Below are 20,004 nucleotides of genomic sequence, written 5' to 3'. Positions count from 1 at the left end.
GTTAAGACGGGGGGGGGGGGGGGGGGGATACTCAAACAGATACTTTTTGAGAAGAAAAAAACAAAACAAAACAAAACAACAACTCTGATGAAACAAGTCTCCGGGCAAACAAACTATACAAAGCACCAAACTGAAGATAAATGTACAACCAGAGTTGCCACTGACACTTGACGTCCATCGCTCCCTTGACTGGAGGTGTCTCTCACTGTCGTTCAGGGGGTGGGGGGGGGGGGGGGGGGGAACAGCAGGTGGCGCTACAGCACAGCTCTGCTCTGAGAGATGTCACTGGTCTTTGTGGTGCATCTGCTGCTGCATCTTGTTCAGCATCTCCTGCATCTTCTTCAGCTGCAGGCGGAGAGGAAGGTTTGGACGGGTTAAACTCATGCATTTAAAATTCCCGATGGTTTCACACATAAACAGATGATAAACATTTTCGGAAAATAAGGGATTTCTTCTAATGTTGGTTTATGCACGTGGCTGATGAGGAGGCTCTTTGCTGGTTTGTTGCTCTATATTCTTGAATCCCTAAATAACACTAACGAAATATCTAGTGGCAAAGTTTCCACATGATGATGCAATGGTGACATTTTTCCAAACCAGGGATGATAAAGTGTCAAATCATGCTTGCTAAGTTCATGATGACCAATTTTTGCAAAGGTTCCACAGCTCGTTTTTCTACAATACAAGTTTTGAGTTATTGTTTTGAATGACAGGGAAGTTTTCTGCTTGCAGCTTTTTTGCATTTCTGTGCACCTTGTGTTTTTCCTCTCTATGCATCTAAGGATTGGTTTTTGGTTTGATTAAACAATTCTCCGGGAAAGACTTACAGAGGACTTTGAGCTTGAAGTTAAAACTTATCAAAGTGCAAAGATTGAAGCAAAGATGTAAACCTTGTTACATTCCGGGGTTTGTCAGTCGTATCAGATATAAAAACAAAGGTCATTCATGGTCTGCTGAAGCAGCAAATGATGCTTCGTACCTCCTCATCTTTCATTTTGATGAGTTTCTCAGTTTCCACATCTGGAGTGGACAGGAACGGGACGGGACTCTCCATTCGGTTGTCCTGAGCCAGTTTACTGAGAGAAGAGGAGGAAACGAAGGAGGTGTCAACAAGACAAATCTGATCTGACATCTGTAGCGACATCAAGCAACAACAGCGGTTTATGTTTACAAAACACCATCAGTGTTCTCTCTCACGCGTACATGGTCATCTCCTGTATGCACTGTGCTCTGTAGTTCTCATAGTGGACGTCACAGGTCACGTCTTTCAGGTCGTGCATGTGCGAGCGAATCAGCATGTTCCTCAGCTTCACAAAGTCACAGTGCGACTGGTTCTCCACTGAAAGACACAAAAGACAAAGATTCAGTTTCACACACAAACTGTGTCTGACTCCAGCTCAGGCTGACGGGAGAGGAAACACCAGCGTACCTTCTACGATGCCCCAGGGGTACAGTCGACCTCTGACCCTCTGCCCCCGGGCCTCCACCACCGTGTTGCTGCCGATCACAGCGAAGGGGGTGCACTCCTGCAACACACACACACACATAGGAGGGCAGCGTTAACTGACGTCTACCCAGAGAAAGCTGACGGAGCAAACTGAGCCCTGATACATATTCAGAGTTACAAACAGTCACTAGAGAAACCTGACTGTAACTGTCCAGACACGTTAAAGATCTGATCTGATCTGATCTTCACGGCTGATCAGGGGATTCATGTCACAAGCCTTGGCCTACGTTCATCACCTCTGAGCTGCAGCTATGCCTCGATTTAATAGAGCAAATATTAAAGGGTCAGTTCACCCTTTAAAAAGACACTTAATCTTATTGACTTTGAGTTTGTCTCTCGCCATGTACACAAATCTGGTTTTTATTAATCCAGGATTTGAGAAGAACATAACTTAACTCATCTTTCTATAGTTTCCATAGTCAGTTTCTTTCCGACTGCAAAATCATCCGAAAGTTTTGTGTAACTTTACAAAATAAATAATTCAATGATCACACCCGAATTTAAGCAGTGTTTGTCAAGAATTGAATTCACAGCTTCACAAAACTGCCCCTTCACTTCAGACTTTTCATGATGTTCATCACGACACAATAGGGCGATCAGCGGTGAGAGGCCCCTCTGAACGGAACACATGTAAACTCCTGAACTTCTGCAAAAGTTCAGAAACAGGTGAAACAGAGTGAAGTGTTTAGTCTTGGATAATCCACAGACCTCACTGAACAGCTTTCATACTACAGCTGCATTCAAAAAGTTAATTCCCTGTGAAAGTGGCTCACAGCGAAGCCGGTGGATTATCCTGTGAAACGAGGACATTGTTTCAGGACAAACACGTTTCTGTTCAGGTTTTCACAACGTGAGAAATAAAAACTAAACTCTGTAGGTAGTGATATTAAGATATCTTATAATCTCTCTACCTGAATGTGAAACTATCTGCATGTGGTATGAATAAGAAAATGAGAAATCATCTTTGCTCAACTACTACTACCTTTTTTAAGCTTTCCATTGCATCTCATTGTTTTCTTTAATCCTCTAATCAGGCTGAATGTATAATCATATAATATGTCAAATAAAATATGAAACAGGGATTGAAAGAGAATAAAAAGACTCTGTGAAATATGTTGAATGAATTATCAATGCAATCAGCAAGAAATAATCATTTGTTGTCCTTCTTTTATTTACTCAATTTCTAAATCTGTCGCCAAACATGCAGATATCTCATTTCTGTATGTCGTGTTATCTAAAACCGATGTGGTATATTATACTGCTGTTAAAATGTTTGAAGATCTCTGGGATGGGTGGGATGGGCATGGGGTTATACAAAATGGAAATGAAACTGTCTCTGATTGTATTGTCTACTTCAAATGTGAAATCAAAAAAAATGTTTGTAAAAAAAAAAAGAAACATGCAGATATCTCCATTCACTGTGTCTGACTCACCTTCAGCTCTTTGTCAAGTTGTTTAAACTCTTCATCCTCGTCGGAGTCACATTCAGGGAACTGGTACACTTTGATCCCGAACTTGTCTATTTCCTCTCGTATCTACACACACACACACACACACACACACATCAAAACACACATCAGAATCAGGGTCATACAATGAGTAATAAAACACAATGCAAACATCTCGGATTCTCCGCGGAGCTGCAGATCTACAGATCCGGGACTCACTCTGTCTTTGAGCTTCTTTATCTCGTTGGGCGTGAGGCAGTCAGCTTTTGCAATGAGTGGAATTATGTTGACTTTTTCATGGAGCGCCTTCATGAACTCAACATCGACCGGACGCAGCCTGTGGAGAGAAGTTCAATACTGTTTAATCGTTGACTTTGTGAGGTGGAAAAGGTGACGCTCTGTGTGTGTGTGTGTATGTGTGTGTTTGTCTGTGTGTGTGTGTGTGTGTTATTACCCGTGCCCAAATGGAGGGATGAAGTAGAGGCAGCAGTGGACCCTGTTGTCCTGGATGTTCTTTCTGTTCAGTCCACTCTCGTCCCTGAAGTATTGCTCAAACTGCTGATCTATATAGTCTGTGATTGGCTTCCAGCTGGGACACACACACACACACACACACACACACACACACACACACACACAGAGAAACAGACGACATTAGCAGCTCCTCGAGACCCTGTGAGTTCCGGCTGAGTCAGACACAGCAGATCCTGCAGCTCACCACTCGTTGTTGTTGACGGCGTCTCCGAACCCCGGCGTGTCCACGATGGTCAGCTTGAGCTTGACTCCTTTCTCCTCGATGTCGACCGTGTGCTTGATGATCTCCACCGTCTGGTTGATTCGCTCTGAAAGGCATCGACACGGAGAAGGAGTCGCAGAGTTAGTGAGTGAGTGACAGGGGGGGAAGGAGGGGATGCAACAGATGACGGATGATAATGGAATGATTCATGATAATTGATGGTTTCTCTATTCATTAAGCAGCAGTGGCCTGATTGATTATCATTATTCGACTGATTAGAAAGCTGTAAAAAAGGATAAAGCTCAAAATGATATTTTTTGATTTTTATAAAAAAATCCCATGAAAACAGGTTTGAGTAAAAATGACCATAACAGCACTAAATTGTACATTTGATGGGGACTATTTTTGATGATGGATTAATACATATTTGCAGCTCTAGAGGCCGCTGCACCAACCGTACAAACCGGTTATCACATGTTCACCCAGGTTGCACAACAACACACACAACACACACAACACAACACACTAGTTATTATGTTCAGCTAATGTTCAATAAAGTTTACACATCTGTTCTGTTATTCTCATGAATATTGGGAAGTGAGGGATTATATTTCCAATTTAGGAGTAAATAATATAAGAAATAGGAGGACATCAGAAATATTTCTACAAAATGAATGTTGAAAGTTATTTCCCTTCCATTCTAAACTGTATGAATAGCACCAACAACATGAAAGACATGAAACACACATTCATCTTTTGTATAATTACAAGGATATGATTAAAACAAACTAACACCTACATTCATAAAGGATTGGCAGATTTTTCCTTGCATCACATTATATGAAATCTTTATAAGCTAAGTTTTCATACTGTGCCCTGATTTAATAAATAACTGGTCTGAAATTTAAATCAATGTCTTGTTTTGACAGGGATATGTCCCCCACAAAAATATGAACTATCACCGACAGTACACGTTCCCAGTTAATCAAGTGCAAATGTACCAAAAAAGATTTTGTCGCTGCAGATGTAGGTCAGACGTTGATGTGCAAAACAGAGACATCAGACATCAGAGGGAGATGATAAAGAGCAGGAAGACTCACCCTCAGCGTTCAGCAACTTCCTGTCTTTGTAGAGGTCTGTGAGGAACAGGCTGTTGACCAGGGTGGATTTACCCATTCCAGACTCTCCTGCAACACACAGACACACAAATATAATGTATGTATATCACATACAAATGAACTGATTGTAGTGATAGAAAATTAATTTCATCATCCTGCATAAATCCATCAGTTTGTATTGAAGCTGTTTTATCACCTCCACCAATAACGCTATGTTTTTTCACTCCTGTTTGTTTGTTTTGATTGTTTGTTTATAAGCAAGATTACACCAAAACAACAACAAAAGAATTTCCCAAAAACATTCGATTGATCTCACAGAGAATTAATCATGGATCTTGATTAAACAAGATCTGGTATATTCAGGGGACTGATATCTACGAGTGTGTGTAAGTTAGTGCAGCTTGATGTGATTTAATGGGACTGTTGGGCCTTGGTGGAGGTATGTGAAGTATGTGCTGTACTGGGACTCATTCTAGTTAAAGGTGTGTTGATTCAACCTCATGGTATTTTCAGCTGAATTATATTGTTTTTTAATATCTTGTTCACCGATGTTTACAGGAGAAATACTAGTTTCCTTTCACGTTCGCTCGTTCAGCTCCAGACTGACAAACTGACCTGCCACCATCAGGGTGAAGTCGAAGCCTTTCTTCACCGACTTCCTGTGGACTTGATTGGGCAAAGTTGCAAAACCCACATACTGTTTCTCCTGAGACAGAAAGAAAAGACACAGAAGAGGAAGGAGACGGTTTTTAGTTTCAGTAAAAAAAAAAATACTTTGTGAAAGAGTCTGTGATGTTTCAATCAGTTCACTTGACAGCTGCTGTGGATCACACAGGGAAATCACTGGCAGCTGTTTGGATAAATTCTTTGATTTTTTTCCAATATTTGTTCAAGCAGAAAAGCAAAACATTCTCTGGTTACAGCTTCATATGAGGACATCACTTTAGGCTTGAGGAAAAAAACATTATCCCATCAATAGGAAAAAGAATCAACTGCAAACAAAAATGATTGTCTCTAAATTACTCTTTTTCTTTCACCACCAGTTCTAAACAAATAATAATCAGTTTACTTTAAAAAAAAGACTGAGAAGTCATTAAGTACATTTACAGAAAATAACTTATTTAAGTTAAACTCTAAGGAGCATGTTATGTCAATTTTGCTGTTATTTGACCTCACTGATATCGTTTTTTACACCTATATGATTACTTTACTTGATTTAATCAATAAGTCAGTATGATTTATTAGTATAGGTTAAGATATAAGTGTATTGATCCTTTAGGGGCAAAATTGAAAAGCTACATATATTTACAGAACATCAACGACACCAGTGCATGTTGAAGCAACCGTTATAATTCTATATGGATTCCAAAATTCTGCAGGATGTGTACTTTTGCTTCTAGTACATTAAATATTCTCAAAGCTAATATGTTTTGCAATTGTTTGAAAGCAGGACTTCTTGTATCAGAGTATTTCTACACTGCTTCTTCCACCACTGCACAACATGCTCACGTTTGAGAAACAACAACGTGAGACCATTTGGTCTTCTTGTTAAAAGAGTTAATAGAAGTTATTAGGTAATTTGACTAAGTGGAGAATCGACTCATTGTTTCAGCTCTACTATAAAAACATCAAAAGTCAGCAGTTTAAAAATAGACGCAGACGCCAAATAACCATTTTAATGTGGAGACAACGTGAATCTGGCTCCGGCTGATGCTTTAAAAACGACCACAACAGACAGGCTGCCTTTTAAATACAGAAAATCTACAACTGCGTGGAAAAACACGTGAACAGCAGCATTCCTCCTCTTCCCAGCTGAGAATAACCAGCGTCTCAGATTTTCCACTAAGTCTCTCACAAAGGGAACCACAGGATGCCAGGCTCTCACTGTGTCGGACAGTAGCTCTCAGTCCTGCAGGGTCTCACTGCCGCATCTGGCAGAACGTCATCTTTACCCCGCAGTGCTGACAAGTGGAGATAGAAATACACACTGGAGGCCCCCACCGAGTGCACACACACACACACAAACACACACATACACACACAACACAGAAGCTGCATTCAACAGAACTGAAAAGCTCTTTTTTTTAAACTTTGCAAACACACAAGTCCAACGCACAGTCAGAATCCTCATACGCTGTCATAACTTGTCACAGGCATTTCCGACAGCCCCCTGGCGTGAGGATCGCTTTCATAAAAACACACACACACACACACACACAGACACACACACACACTCAGATTGTGCGATCACACACACTTGCCCAAATAGCCAGCTAAGTGAGAATGAGGAATGCTGCAAATAAATCTGTGCGTAATCATAAAAATAAAGCATTCGATTATCCCAGCAGTGAATCTGTCACCCAGCAGACATTTCCAAAGAGTGAACTGAATCTCAGAGACGTCCAGAGAAAGTCAGAATAACATTAGAAAGATGCTGACAGTCAGTTTACAGGTGTGAGGACTTCCTGTTTCTGCATTTCAAAAACCAATCCTGAACTCGGAGACTTTATATTTCAGTGTATATTGAAAGACCTTCTTTGATTATCCTGCACTTATCTCCTCTGAAGAATCCAAACCTTTACCTTCTGTCTGGCCGTTCTCACTCGTGGGCACAGAAGCCGTTCCACCAGTTTCTCCTGCAGCATGATGGCATCCATCCCAAACCACTCCAACCAAAATAGCCACGGGTCTCAGAACGTCGAAAAATAAACCCAGCAGGAAACAGGATGCAGCAAAGACTATACAAGCTTAGAAACTCGTCTGTCACTTTCTCTCTGTCCCTCAATCGCTCTGATGCACCTCTTTCCTGTTTGTGCTCTTTAAATCTGACCCCTTTGTTCCTCTTGCTCTCCTTCTCTGGATTCCCTTTTCTTTTCTTTCCCCCCTGCCTGCCCACCTCCTTTCTCCGCTTCTTTCTGTCCTTTGCCCTGTGGCGCTCCGACGCTCCCTGTCCAGACAGGTAGGAAGGAATTCTGTCTGAGAGGGAGGGAAACGAGGAGAGAGGGAGCACGAGAGAGAGGTGGCAATTTGAGGGAGGAAACGGGGCAGGGATGGAAGCAACGAAAGTCTAAAAGAAACTCATTCATTCGGCCTGTGCTCCCTCCCCCAGCTGCGACAGTTGAAAAATAAAAGTCTGCGCTTAGTGAAGTGACCACGGTGACGAGGAGGAGCAGACGCACGGACAGAAAGAGTTGAATTCACTTTTAAAAGATATGAAACATATGAAAGAGCTTGACTTGAGCTTGACTGTGACAAAGCTGAAGCAGATAAAGACACAGAAGCTGCAGGAACAGACCTGAGCAGTGAGATCATCAGGTTATCAAGAGAATTAACACGTCAATATGTTTGGTGACGGCTGTGAGTGTTTGTCCACGCGTCCTCACCTGAGCTTCATATTCTCATGTCACATGTGTTGTATTGAAAAGTGTTTGTGTCTCCTAATTTTTTGGTTTAACTTAAATGATTCTTATCTTTATTTATAATTTATTATGTGTATTATTCGGTTTGAGCACCTAAAAAATTTGCCATGGGTGTTTTTCTTTTCATTTTCAGTTCATTTCTTTTCCAATATTTCTCCTCAAGATCCAAGATATGCTAATTCTACTATTGAACAAATTTAAAAAATATAGAAAGCTTTAATCAGGATGCTCGTTATAATTTATGCTTTATTTTAAAACTAATTTTTCTCTATGTAAACCCATTCAACAACACAGCTTACTTTTTACAACTGCTGTTTTGTTGATCACATAAAGAATAACCTTTATTAAAAGTATTAGTTCAACATTTAAAACACATTGACTTGCTTTATTTTACAGCACGTGAATCAGTTATCTATGATGTCATTTAACTTAAAGTTTAGAAAGCCCCGCTCAAGACTTTGATGAAAGGGATGCAAAGGAAATCAGTCACCATGTTGTCTACTCTGGTTACTCTCAGTGTGTGTGTGTGTGTGTGTGTGTGTGTGCGTGTGTGTGTGCGTGTGTGTGTATGTGGAGGTGAATGAGGTACATGTCATGGCAGAGGTTGAACTTGATTACTTCCAGATGTGATGGTGGTTTGTGTGTGTGTGTGTGTGTGTGTGGGTGTGTCCGCCTCATACATGATGTGGGCAGCAGAGCTTAAATGCTCTTTGAAATAGAAGAAGCTGAAGTTGTTTAGTTTATTTTTCGCCTCCTCCTCAGCTAGGCAACACCCCGCGGTGATGCCACGTACAGGATGCAAACATCCCACGTCACTCCACAGGAGGGAGACAGAGGACCTGACTCGGATTTAAAAAAAGTTGATGATATGTGGAAGAAACACTTGAGGTGTTCTCAGCCATGACAGTGAGGCTGATGATAGAAGAAGAGCTGAGGTGATGAAGGAGTGAGTTGGTGTATGTGGCGGGGGGGTGGGAGGGTCAATCTGAATTGCAGATAGGAACAGATGCCATGAAATGGTATTACAAAAGACCCCCGACTAAACCCCCACCTCCAGCACCACTCTCTAGCCAGCTGTCTATTCACGCACACACGCAAACACACACACACAGATGCACTAAATATAATCTGCAAGTCTAATGAGATCATTATGTTCAGTGAACAGCGTCAGAGGGTAAGGGACGTATGTAACTAAAGAAATTATGCAAGCCATCATATTGTAATGAGGCCATTTTATGATGACATCATCATGATTCATCCATTTATACAATCTGATTGGTCGCAGAAGTTGATGCATTACTACAGTGTGTGATGTAATTTTCTCGCTTTGTGATAACATAATTCCTTCCGTATCATTGTGAATAACTTTTCGGACTATGTAAGATTCAGGTCGTGTCTATAAAATCCTATAGGAGGCAGAGATCCCTCAGAAAATGTATTTTTGTAATGATGTCATTTTCTGACTTCTTTGTGACTTCTTCATGACGTCATGTGATATATTATGATAGGAAAACATTTTCTTATCCATAAAAGCTCTAGATTGTCTCACTGGTCCAATCATTTGCAGAGATATCTTGGAATGTGTTTTTCAGACCATATTGTTGACCTTGACCTTGACCTTTGACCAATCAGCTCACAATAGAAATTGCCTGGAGACGCCCTCCCATGTAATTTTCCTATAACAAGTTTAGTGGGAATCCATCAGGGAGCTTTTAAGTTATTTTGTTCAAACACACACGGAGATGAATGAAAGTGATGTCAAATCGAAGGAACAGGATGAATGGGTGAAATGTTATGGTACCAGAAGAGATTTGAGATTATAAAATACTATGTATGTCCTTCCCTCTTGATTTGTGAACACATATAAAGTCAAACTCATGAAATATCAATGCACTCTGAGGATTTCCTGAGTCGATCACTGCCCAAACATATGGATATTAAAAGTGGAAATTAAAAGTAATACTTTATTAAAAGTATTAGTTCAACATTTAAAACACATTGACTTGCTTTATTTTACAGCATGTGAATCAGTTATCTATGATGTCATTTAACTGAAAGTTTAGAAAGCCCCGCTCAAGACTTTGATGAAAGGGATGCAAAGGAAATCAGCCACCATGTTGTCTACTCTGGTTACTCTCAGTGTGTGTGTCTGTGTGTGTGTGTGTGTCTGTGTGTGTGTGTGTGTGTGTGTGTGTGTGTGTGTGTGTGTGTGTGTGTGTGTCAACCTGCAAAGTTACCAAACACACAGGTTGATGTGAGATCTAAATTGTCAAAGTTTCAGGTCGGCTTCACCTCTCTGCTCGTTTCCAGCTGATCAAACAGAGAGAGGGTCGGATGTAGAACAGCAGGTGCAAAGAGACATCGAGGAGGAACCATGACTCAGGACTAATGACTGGAAACACAAGCTGCTGTGTGCGTGGGCGACTTTAGAAGCATCTTCTATGTCCGTTCTTCACCATATGACTGTGAGTCTGCGCTTCTGTGTGTGTCTGTCAGTTCTGCAGAGGCACAGATCCAGAGATCAGCCACTCGGGCAGCAGGCTCAGCTTCTTCCTCTCACTTCATACAAAGCTGCGGCCTTAACGGAAGCAACTCTCAAAAGGCCACAGCGGTCGACTTCACCGCCAGGCTACACACAGACACACACAGACACACAAACACACACAATACAGCTACACAAACATACAGGACAATATCCAAATGAATCTGGTCCAGCAGCGGACACATCACTCCTCACTGCCAAACAGTTTCAAGACACCACAACCCAAACACACAGAGAACGGGCGAAAAAGGAATTTAAAAATCTAAACTCAGAGTGAGAAGAATCACACATCTGACTGTCCAGCTTGTTCACACTTTAAAGTCTCAGACAAACACGCTGGGTTAGGGTTTCTGTGGGATCAGCTGACTGGTCCACTGCTGAACGTGTTTGTACAAGATAACGTAGGCCCGAGGCAGCACAGTGGTGCAATGGTTAACGCAGCAAGAAGGTTGTGGGTTTAAATCCTCTCTGTGTGGAGTTTGCACGTGTCTGTGGGGGTTTTCTCCAGGTCCAGAGACATGCAGACAGGGTTTATGATAATTGGAGATTTAATTTCTTGCAAAATTGGAGCGTGAAAAGTTGTTGGTCTCTTTATGTCGGCACGGCAATGCACTGGTGATATGTCCAGGGTTTTATTTCCGTACAAATTTGAAAATGTGGAAGAATGGGATATTTCTTCTTGTCTCTGTCACCGGGCCTCCTGCATGAAAATGTTAAAAGAATGGGACTAAATGAAATGTAAGTGAATTATGTACATTATGACATTGAGCTAAATGCTCATATCAACATGATTCTACAGCTCACATCTTCAGGTTGAGGGTTTTATGTTGTAAACCTGTCTCCTTCTAATTAAGTTCCTGTACAGCTAAACCATGACAGGAAATATCATCATCTTGTTTATTTGCAGACCAATGACGACAATATTTACAAACCTGCTGCTTTCTCGTGGAAACCACAGACGAAGTGACTCTGGGTGTGAAACTCACACTCTGGTGTGACAGTTATGTGCCTGGGTCAACAACAAAAAACACGCTGTCGCCAAACACATTACATTTACTTTAGCTGTACAGAGCATTTCCACCATCTTAGATTAGTGTGTCAAAATTGTAGCCTTTGCTAAATAACTAAACACAAAGCGTAGCTAACACTGAAGCTGATCAAAGTATCATAAGGTTAGAAGATATTTGGTCATAATCCTCAGAAATTGACCCTGATGATGGTTAAAAGGTTACCATCATCAGAGCCTCAGCACAGGTGTGGCTGAAAGTGAAAGTGAGAGGGGAATTTGTGGAAGTTGGAAAAGAAAAAATACTGTATATAAAAATATGTACATGACAAATCCTCTCCGCCTCGAGAGAAATAAGAACATCTGTATTCAGTTGCTTTCCACCCTTCCTCAGAACAGAGACATGATCTCGAGAATCGATCATCAAGTGGTATAAAAGGGTGGGTTTAGAATCATGTGGAGTCTCTGCAGCAGCAGCCCGACGCCCTGTGATGCACCAGTGGAGAGCAGTGAGGAGCAGTGGAGAGCAGTGAGGAGCAGTGACCTTTACCGACGACTTCTCTGCATCTCTCTGCCGTCCAGCTGGCACTTTCACACCATTAACCCTGACCGCTTCCTCCCCATCGCAAACAGTGAGTGAGGCAGACGAGGGTAAGAGGGAGAGGAGAGGGGTGATGGGAGGGGGTGAGGGTCGGAGGGCCTGATGGAGAGGGGGGTTTCAAAACAGCATAAATGGACCCAAAGTCTCTGGCCTCCCTCCTCCCTCCTCCCCCCTGTGTTTTCTCTCCTTGGAGATGCGGAGGCCTGCGTGCACTTGGCTCTTAAACATGCTAATCTGACAGCATGTAATTGCTCAGGCAACAATAAAATAGCTTCAGTGAAGGACACTTGGCGATCAGCGGCCAGCTTTAGCATCCGCCCACTCGGAGACGAGGGACACTGGTGGGAACAACACGGCTTCTCAACGTCGAATGATACAAACGAGTCAGTTAAATGTCTGTCGGACAAAAAGGCAGAAGAAAGTGTGTCGAGAGGAGGGAAGTTTTAGGTCGGTGTCAGAGATCTCTAATCTAAAAACACATCAAACAGCGACGGTGCTGCTCTGGTTCTTTCATTACAAAAAACAGGATCACTGAAGTTTATTTATAGTTCACATGTACGGTTCTGCTGCTGTTGGTTCGTTTTCAGCCGAATGCACCATTTACTACGGTTTGTTTAAAACTACATTCGCATCTTTTTAAATGAACCAATGTATTTAAGACCTGTTTCAAAAGGTTAACATATTCACATATTCAGGAGGTTTGGATGAGCTTTGGGTCGAGTGATTACGTGAGGATTTTGGGAGATGAACCAACTCTGTGTTAGTTTCGGTGTCTTCTTTGGATTTGCTGACACCGGAACAGTTTTTCAGACCCGAACTCTGGAAGATATCGGGAAAATCCTAATCGGGAGAATTTTTTCGCCCTGTCTCATTAGTAGAATGCAGCAGGAGATTTTCCGGCTCAGACACGTTCACAACAGGACCATGCAAGGGGCGGAGCCTGGAGGGCAGCACGTGACGTATTAATTCCACTGCAGAAAGCACATTGTTATGTTTGCAGCACATCCACATGGCGCCGGCACTAATTGTTGAAACCTCCTGAATCCTGTTGTCGCTCCACGCTGACGTCTTTATTGACATCTTCTATGTGTACGACAGATATTTTTTCATCCGGAGATATTTGTATTCTACCAGTTTTGTGTCCGTCACATGTTAGAAAATCCATCGACTTACTTCCTGCTCTATTCCCACATGGGCTGATCGGACATTTTACTTGGAGGCTGGCAGGAGAAGTTCCACAAAGTTTCCAGAGAAGCTGACGCTGACATTTGTGTTTTCACATACTGCTCCTCTGGAAAAAATTGGGAAAATTGTCTTGTTGTGTGATTTCATAGGTTGTTTTACTTTGAACTGACAAACCAACCAATCTACTGCCCCTCTAGGGTTTAATACAGTTCATAAATCTAATATTATCCTGCCTGCTCTGGACATTTGGAGCAAATCAAACAATCTCTGTCAGAAGATTTAGTTTTTGTCTTTTCTTTACTTCCTTTTTCTCTTCAATATGGATAATAAACTGTTTAAAGGCACAGATCTGAAAAACTCATGGATGAGAACCATGAAGCCACAATCTCTAGATTTTTATCTGTAAGCTTGTTTGTCTTATTTCTATTGGACTCTAATACTATTATTGTTTACCACTGGAGACTCATTGGTTGTCTTTCTTTTGCTTTTCCAAACTTCAGCAAGAGAAAAAAGGGATTTTAAAAATGATCAAACTGTGTCAGCGTCTCAAAATGTGGAATAAGATCATATAAATGAATAGTTCCACATTTTTGGGACACACGTCTGCGAGGATTAACACCCCTCTGGTGACTGGCACCTGCTTTTGGCTGCAGCTTGAACCGAACTTCGCACCATAATGAGGATCAGGACTTCCCCCCAAGGAAATTAAACTATTTATTTCATAGGAAAACTTCAAGCTAAGAAGATCCCAGACTTCTTGGGTCGGCCACTCACTCCTCCTGGTTTCTGTTCAGGAGATGGAGCCACAGGGGGCTCAAATCCCCACTTTCCACACCCCACCCATCCCCCCGAGACGCGCCCATTCCTGCTCTGCAGCTGGTCCTCACAAGGAGCCGGTGACGGTCCCATCTGTGGCAGCGAGAGTGTGTTTAAAGAGTGAGAGGAAGAGTGAGTGTATCTGAAGTGAAGTTACACATGTGCTTTATAAGACTGACTCAACATCTGTTCACTGCTGCAGCGAGACATCCTGGAAAGTTACAGTGAAGACATCAAGATGTGATAAGGTGGAAAAATATCAATTACCTTTAATTTGATCCCACTTTCTAATAATACTTTTTTAAAAGGTTGTACTGCTAACTTTTCGGCTGCTGAGCCATTACAATACAAGTTACTGTTCATCTCAACTATACACTCCCCCGGTGTCATCACCTGGAGTAGTGATTATAGACTTTCTTTGTTTAACTAGAACAAAGCTCATTTTACTAATTATTTGTACTTTTGTGACCTTCCTTATATCATACAGTTATATCATTGATTTATTAATTATCCATAATAAAACTGTGTATTTCTGTGTCTTTATATGTTTTTGATATCAAACTGACAGAAACAAGTAGAGGAAAACCTGCAGGGCTAAATCTACCACATTTACATGTTGGACGCATGTTAAATAATGTGCCTTGTCCCGGTTGGATAAATACAAATAATCAGATTCAGTGATTACTAAATAGTGTCTCACTTTCCAATTAGCTATCAGGTCTTCACTTATAAATAACAAGTCAGAAACAGTATGACAGCATTGTAAAGGTTAATAATAAAGTTTTTTTTCAAAACGATCAATGAAATATCAACATTCACATTCATCAGCTTGGACCTTGTGCTGAAACTGAACTATTGTTTCAAAGATCAAGAATGAACAGTTTTTATTCTTCACACTCTTAATCTGACGTGAACGAGAAGAGCTCAGGAAAACTGAAATTCACGTGATTTGATCAAAGGCTCATAAACTAAGCACTAATGGACTTTATGGTGAGACTTTTCAGTTTTATTTGTTGTTAAAAGGATCAAGGACAGATTAAGTGTTTTTATTCTAATCTTAATCTGATGCGGAGAGGTGCTCAGAAAAATTTGTTCAGTTTATCACGTGAGATTAATTTATAAACTACTTTTTGCAGCAACACTGGAAATACCGGAGCGTGCCGTCATTCCATGTGGTCCTAAAGGTCAGGATGTTCCTACAGTAATATAGCTGTTAGTTTAGAGGTGCTACATCCTTTGATCCCTCTGTGCATCACTATATCGAGGTGATACAATATCCAACTGTCCATAAAACTGTGATTTTCCCATGAATATCCTCCCACACACCGAGAATAATCACCACACAGGATTGTGGGTAGGGCAGATGGTGTCGTCCAGTCCCTCGTTTCAGAGAAGTGATAAAAACAGATTAAAAAAAGACTGTTTCCTGGCAACGAAAAAATCACAGCGAATGAAGTCCCATGAAGTGATGGGACTTTGAACGAGGAGGAGGGAACTTGGAAAGAAGAAGAGGAGAGGAGAAGAGACTGGGAACGTTGATTCAAGGTAGATTATCAGTTTCCTCCTCCTCCTCCTCCTCCTCCTCCAGAATATGAAATATTATTCTGGAAGTGTCCAACAGGGTCAGATGCAGTGGAGTATGTGGGAGTGATGAACGTTTCACAGCCAGCAACAAAACCCACAAGGTGTAAAAACTGTGTAGTAATCTGAATACTGAGCGTGAGTGAACCACTCTATGTGGATGAAAATGAATCTGATGAGAGAAACGTTTGCTTTGATTTTAACGTTAGATCTTTTTTTCTGTTTCTGCACAAAATGCTGCAAACCACAACTCTACAAGAATCAAGCTAATCCAGGTTCCCAATAAATCTACTCATACGCTTGTGTGCCTGTGTGTGTTGGTGTGTGTGTGTGTGTGTGTGTGTGTGTGTGTGTGTGTGTGTGTGTGGTTATGATGCATGTGACCACAATGGTTTCAGCCCCTGGATTTGGTCCAATAGTACATTTGTGTGAGAAAATAAATTATAAAGTGAACCTGACCAGTTTCTATGTGGGAGTAGATGGACAACGTGGACAAAAAAGAGTAAATACTGGACCAATATGAAAATCTATATATATATATACATTATAACACTAATAAATGTTACTTCAACAAAATGCTTCATAAAGGGATGAATCAAAAATAAAAAAGGTTAAAACATTAAACTAAATGAAATAAAGTGGGCTAGTAATGAATTGTATGCTTCTTATTGCCGTTTCACTTTTTAATTTAGGTTTATTGTAAAGCATGTTTTAATTCCAGTGGTAAAAGTATTGCTTTTGTTTTCAGGTACTAGTATTTACTTCATACACTAACTGTTATATATTATTTAGAGCTACAAGGGTTGTAGACATTTAATCTGTTGTTGTATTTAAATGTGTTGAATTATTAGACGATCAAAATAATAGGAATCACTGAATCATTTAAGCAAACCCACATGCAACCACTTATCTACTGTCACCAGACACCATGAACAGAGCAAGAGGAGGAGGAGGAGGAGGAGGAGGAAGGGGCCCGGGGTCATCACTGAGCATCACCTCCCCTGAAGGCTCATGTGGCAGCTTCGTTTTTCTGCTGAACCTTCACTAGGAAGGATTCAACCAATAGCAGCGACTGAAATAATGCTGAAGTCAAGCTGATGTAACGTTGAGAATTAGATCAACTTGAGGACAGATAACTGCCTATATTTGTGTCAGGGAGCGGAGGAGAGGAGGATAGAGAGGAAGGATGAGAGAGAGGAGAGAATGGAGGAAGAGGGAGGAGAGGAGGAATGAGAGGGAGGAGAGGAGGGAGGGTTGGAGAAGGAGAAGGATGAGAGGATGGAGGGAAAGGGAGGAGGGACTGGGAGGGAGGAGAGGAGGGATGGAGATAAAGGAAAGGATGGAGGAGAAGAGGGATGGAGAGGGTGGAGAGGAGAGGAGGGATGGAGAGGAGGGAGAGGAGGGATGGAGAGGAAAGAGAGGAGGGATGGAGAGGATGGAGAGGAGAGGAGGGTTGGAGAGGAAAGAGAGGAGGGATGGAGAGGAGAGGAGGGATGGAGAGGAGAAAGGGATGGATGGTGAGGAAAGGAGGGAGGGGTGGAGGCATGCTGATGCTGTGACGCCGGCCTGCTCCACATATGAGTCTAAAAATGAAACCTAACCTCCTCCTCCTCCTCCTCCTCCTGTCAGTGTGGAGACCAGAGCTCAGTCTGTGGTGGCATGGATGCTCTCAGCAGCCTTCATGCATCTCTCACACAAAACATCGAATAAAAACACACGCGAATGCATCAGCTCAGAAGCGCAAACACCGCCGATGATGCTGCAGCAGACGCGACGCTGTGCGACGCTGATCTCAGACAGAACCTCACGATAAACACGAATAATTCCCCAGAACACAGAAAATAAGCACGTGAGCGTTTCTTACCTCCGCGTTGTCCTCTGTTGGCCATTACGATGGATGAGGAGGATGAGGAGGAAGGAGAGAGGAGGAGGAGGAGGAGGCGCAGGTGCAGGGATGTGCAGCGACGCCCAGAGACACAGAAACATGAAGCGATCAATGCAACACGGATAAACACAGCATCATCTGCATCTTCTTCATCATCGTCTTCCTCACCTGTTTTCACCGGGATCCGGCTCTTGTACCTGATGTTGCTCGTCATGTTGTCCGCGCTCCTCCCCGGGTCGCACCGCTCACTGACAGCGGCCCCTCGCCTCCAGAGCCCGGACAAGGAGCGGGGGGGGGGTGGGCGGGCTGAGCCGACAGGGACCTCCCCCTCCTCCGCTCAGCCAATCACACCGCAGAGTTTAACCACCAGCTGAGGCTGTCACAGGACGCCATGAGGGATGGGGGGTGGGGGGGGGGTCAACAGCAGCCCCACTGACAAACCTCTGTCCTGTGGAAGGACAGAGGTTTGTCCCAAATCGTAAAAGTATGAACATCGATCACATATTTGACTCAAAATCCTCTGATTCTACTAATAAATCTAATACATCTGTTGGATTATGACACAAACATTCACCACTTAGCTTTATCCTGCTCAAGTTTCCCCTTTGTCCCTTTCTGTGTGGGTTTGTGTGTTTGTTTGTACACAAGATGACGCAAAAACTACAGGAAGGATTATCACACAACTTGGTGGATGTGGGTCAGGGAACTTTTTACTAATTTCCAACATACCAAAGTGCATTCAGGGGACTCCTATCGACGATTGTGTGCATTTTGGTGCAGTCGGGCTGAATTTAAGGGGACTTTTGTGTAGAGGTATGCGCTCTAGTGAGTCGTTTTGTGGAGTTTCTACTTTTTAGTTTTTCCACAAAGCCGGTGCAGCAGTTAAAGGGACTGTTCGCCCCCCGCCCAAAAGAAACACATGACACCTTACCGCTATTTAAGCATCAAAATTATAAGCAAAGTGCAAGCTGTAATGGTAAAGCAGTCCAGGCACATTTAAGTTACACGTTTTCACTTAAAGGGGACATATTATGAAAATTCCACTTTTGTAGTGCTTCTACACGTTAATTTGGGTATCTGGCATGTCTACCGTCCCCAAAAGTCTGGAAAAAACCCTAACCCGCGATTTGTTGTGGTTCCTCTATGTCAGAAACGATACGCTAGAGTGCGTCCAATGGGATTACGCCCGTAATAAACGTCATAGTCACACCAGGCCCATGTAGGGAGTATCGCTACATGGCCTTGGACTAGCTCCCCGGCTAGCGTTAGATCGCAAGCTAAACGGGCCGGTGGAGGCCGGCTAGCGTTAGCTTGCTGCTGCTACCCGTCAGACATTTAATCGGCCGCATAAACAAGGGACCCCCGGGACACCACTAAACGTTGACTCAACAGTGTGGAAGGATGCTGCTGCTGCGCCAGCTCAAGCTCCCAGTGCTCCCAGTGCTCCCACTGCGGGGCTGCGCTGGGGAGCTGGGGCTCTCGCAGCCAGGCTTCGGCCCACCTGACTCTGGTTCAAAACGAAATGGTTGCAAGATTGTATCTTCGTCTCCAGTAGCCATATTTCTACAGAGGTAATGGATAGCTAAAAATCTGGGTGCTTGTATCTCGTGAAGGAGGGAGGGGCCCTCAAAACAGGTCAATCTGAGGAGGGCTGTTTTAGACAGGGTAAATGGTTGCTGTTTTAAATGATCCTTGTGGTATTTTGACCAAAATATGTTAGACATTTCATTAAGACCCCAAGAAATCATATCAACTGTGATAAAATGGGCATAATATGTCCCCTTTAAAGCAAACATGTCAAATTGTGATTTTGGTAGAAAGTTAGTGGCGTGGGGCCTCGGTGATATGTCACCATGGTGTTGCTACAGTAAAGAGCAGATCACAGAATTTATGGAGGTTCTCACAAAGAAGTCGTTGCTCTTTGAAAACTTTGTAATAAAACCCTGATGCTGAGTTGATATTGTGTTGATTTCAGCTGCTCAACACGAGAGAACATGAATAAAAACATCTTGAATTTCTCTTCATTTGAATTGTGTTGCTCTCGCCGAGCTACAAGTTTACAAACAGTAAAAATCGTTCCCACAGAAATACATGTAAACTGCTAATCGGATGAGCTGAAGTAAATGAACCACAAGTAGGCAAGGAAGATATTCTGGTCCA

General features: G+C 42.5%; 1 protein-coding gene across 2 annotated transcripts; it reads right to left on the bottom strand.

Annotated features, from left to right (window-relative positions):
- Nucleotides 1-9: 9 nt before the first annotated feature.
- On the bottom strand, nucleotides 10-18,110 carry septin5a (septin 5a). 2 transcript variants are annotated; one of them, XM_053420331.1, is made up of 12 exons: nucleotides 18,013-18,110; nucleotides 17,824-17,837; nucleotides 5,425-5,515; nucleotides 4,792-4,878; nucleotides 3,674-3,797; nucleotides 3,410-3,544; nucleotides 3,175-3,292; nucleotides 2,941-3,042; nucleotides 1,430-1,526; nucleotides 1,204-1,339; nucleotides 980-1,076; nucleotides 10-345 (listed from the first exon to the last, which is right to left on the bottom strand). In XM_053420331.1, the coding sequence occupies exons 1-12, from the start codon at nucleotides 18,056-18,058 to the stop codon at nucleotides 283-285; spliced, it is 1,110 nt and encodes a 369-aa protein (XP_053276306.1). In that variant the 5' UTR covers nucleotides 18,059-18,110; the 3' UTR covers nucleotides 10-282. The 2 variants fall into 2 exon arrangements, with proteins under 2 accessions (XP_053276306.1, XP_053276305.1); XM_053420330.1 differs by lacking the exons at nucleotides 17,824-17,837; nucleotides 18,013-18,110 and adding an exon at nucleotides 7,392-7,921 and having other exon boundaries at nucleotides 11-345.
- Between the last annotated feature and the right edge of the window lie 1,894 nt (nucleotides 18,111-20,004).

The sequence above is a fragment of the Pleuronectes platessa genome, chromosome 4, assembly GCF_947347685.1.
Source record: "Pleuronectes platessa chromosome 4, fPlePla1.1, whole genome shotgun sequence".
Lineage (NCBI taxonomy): Eukaryota > Metazoa > Chordata > Actinopteri > Pleuronectiformes > Pleuronectidae > Pleuronectes > Pleuronectes platessa.
This window is presented reverse-complemented; position numbering and strand designations above follow the sequence as displayed.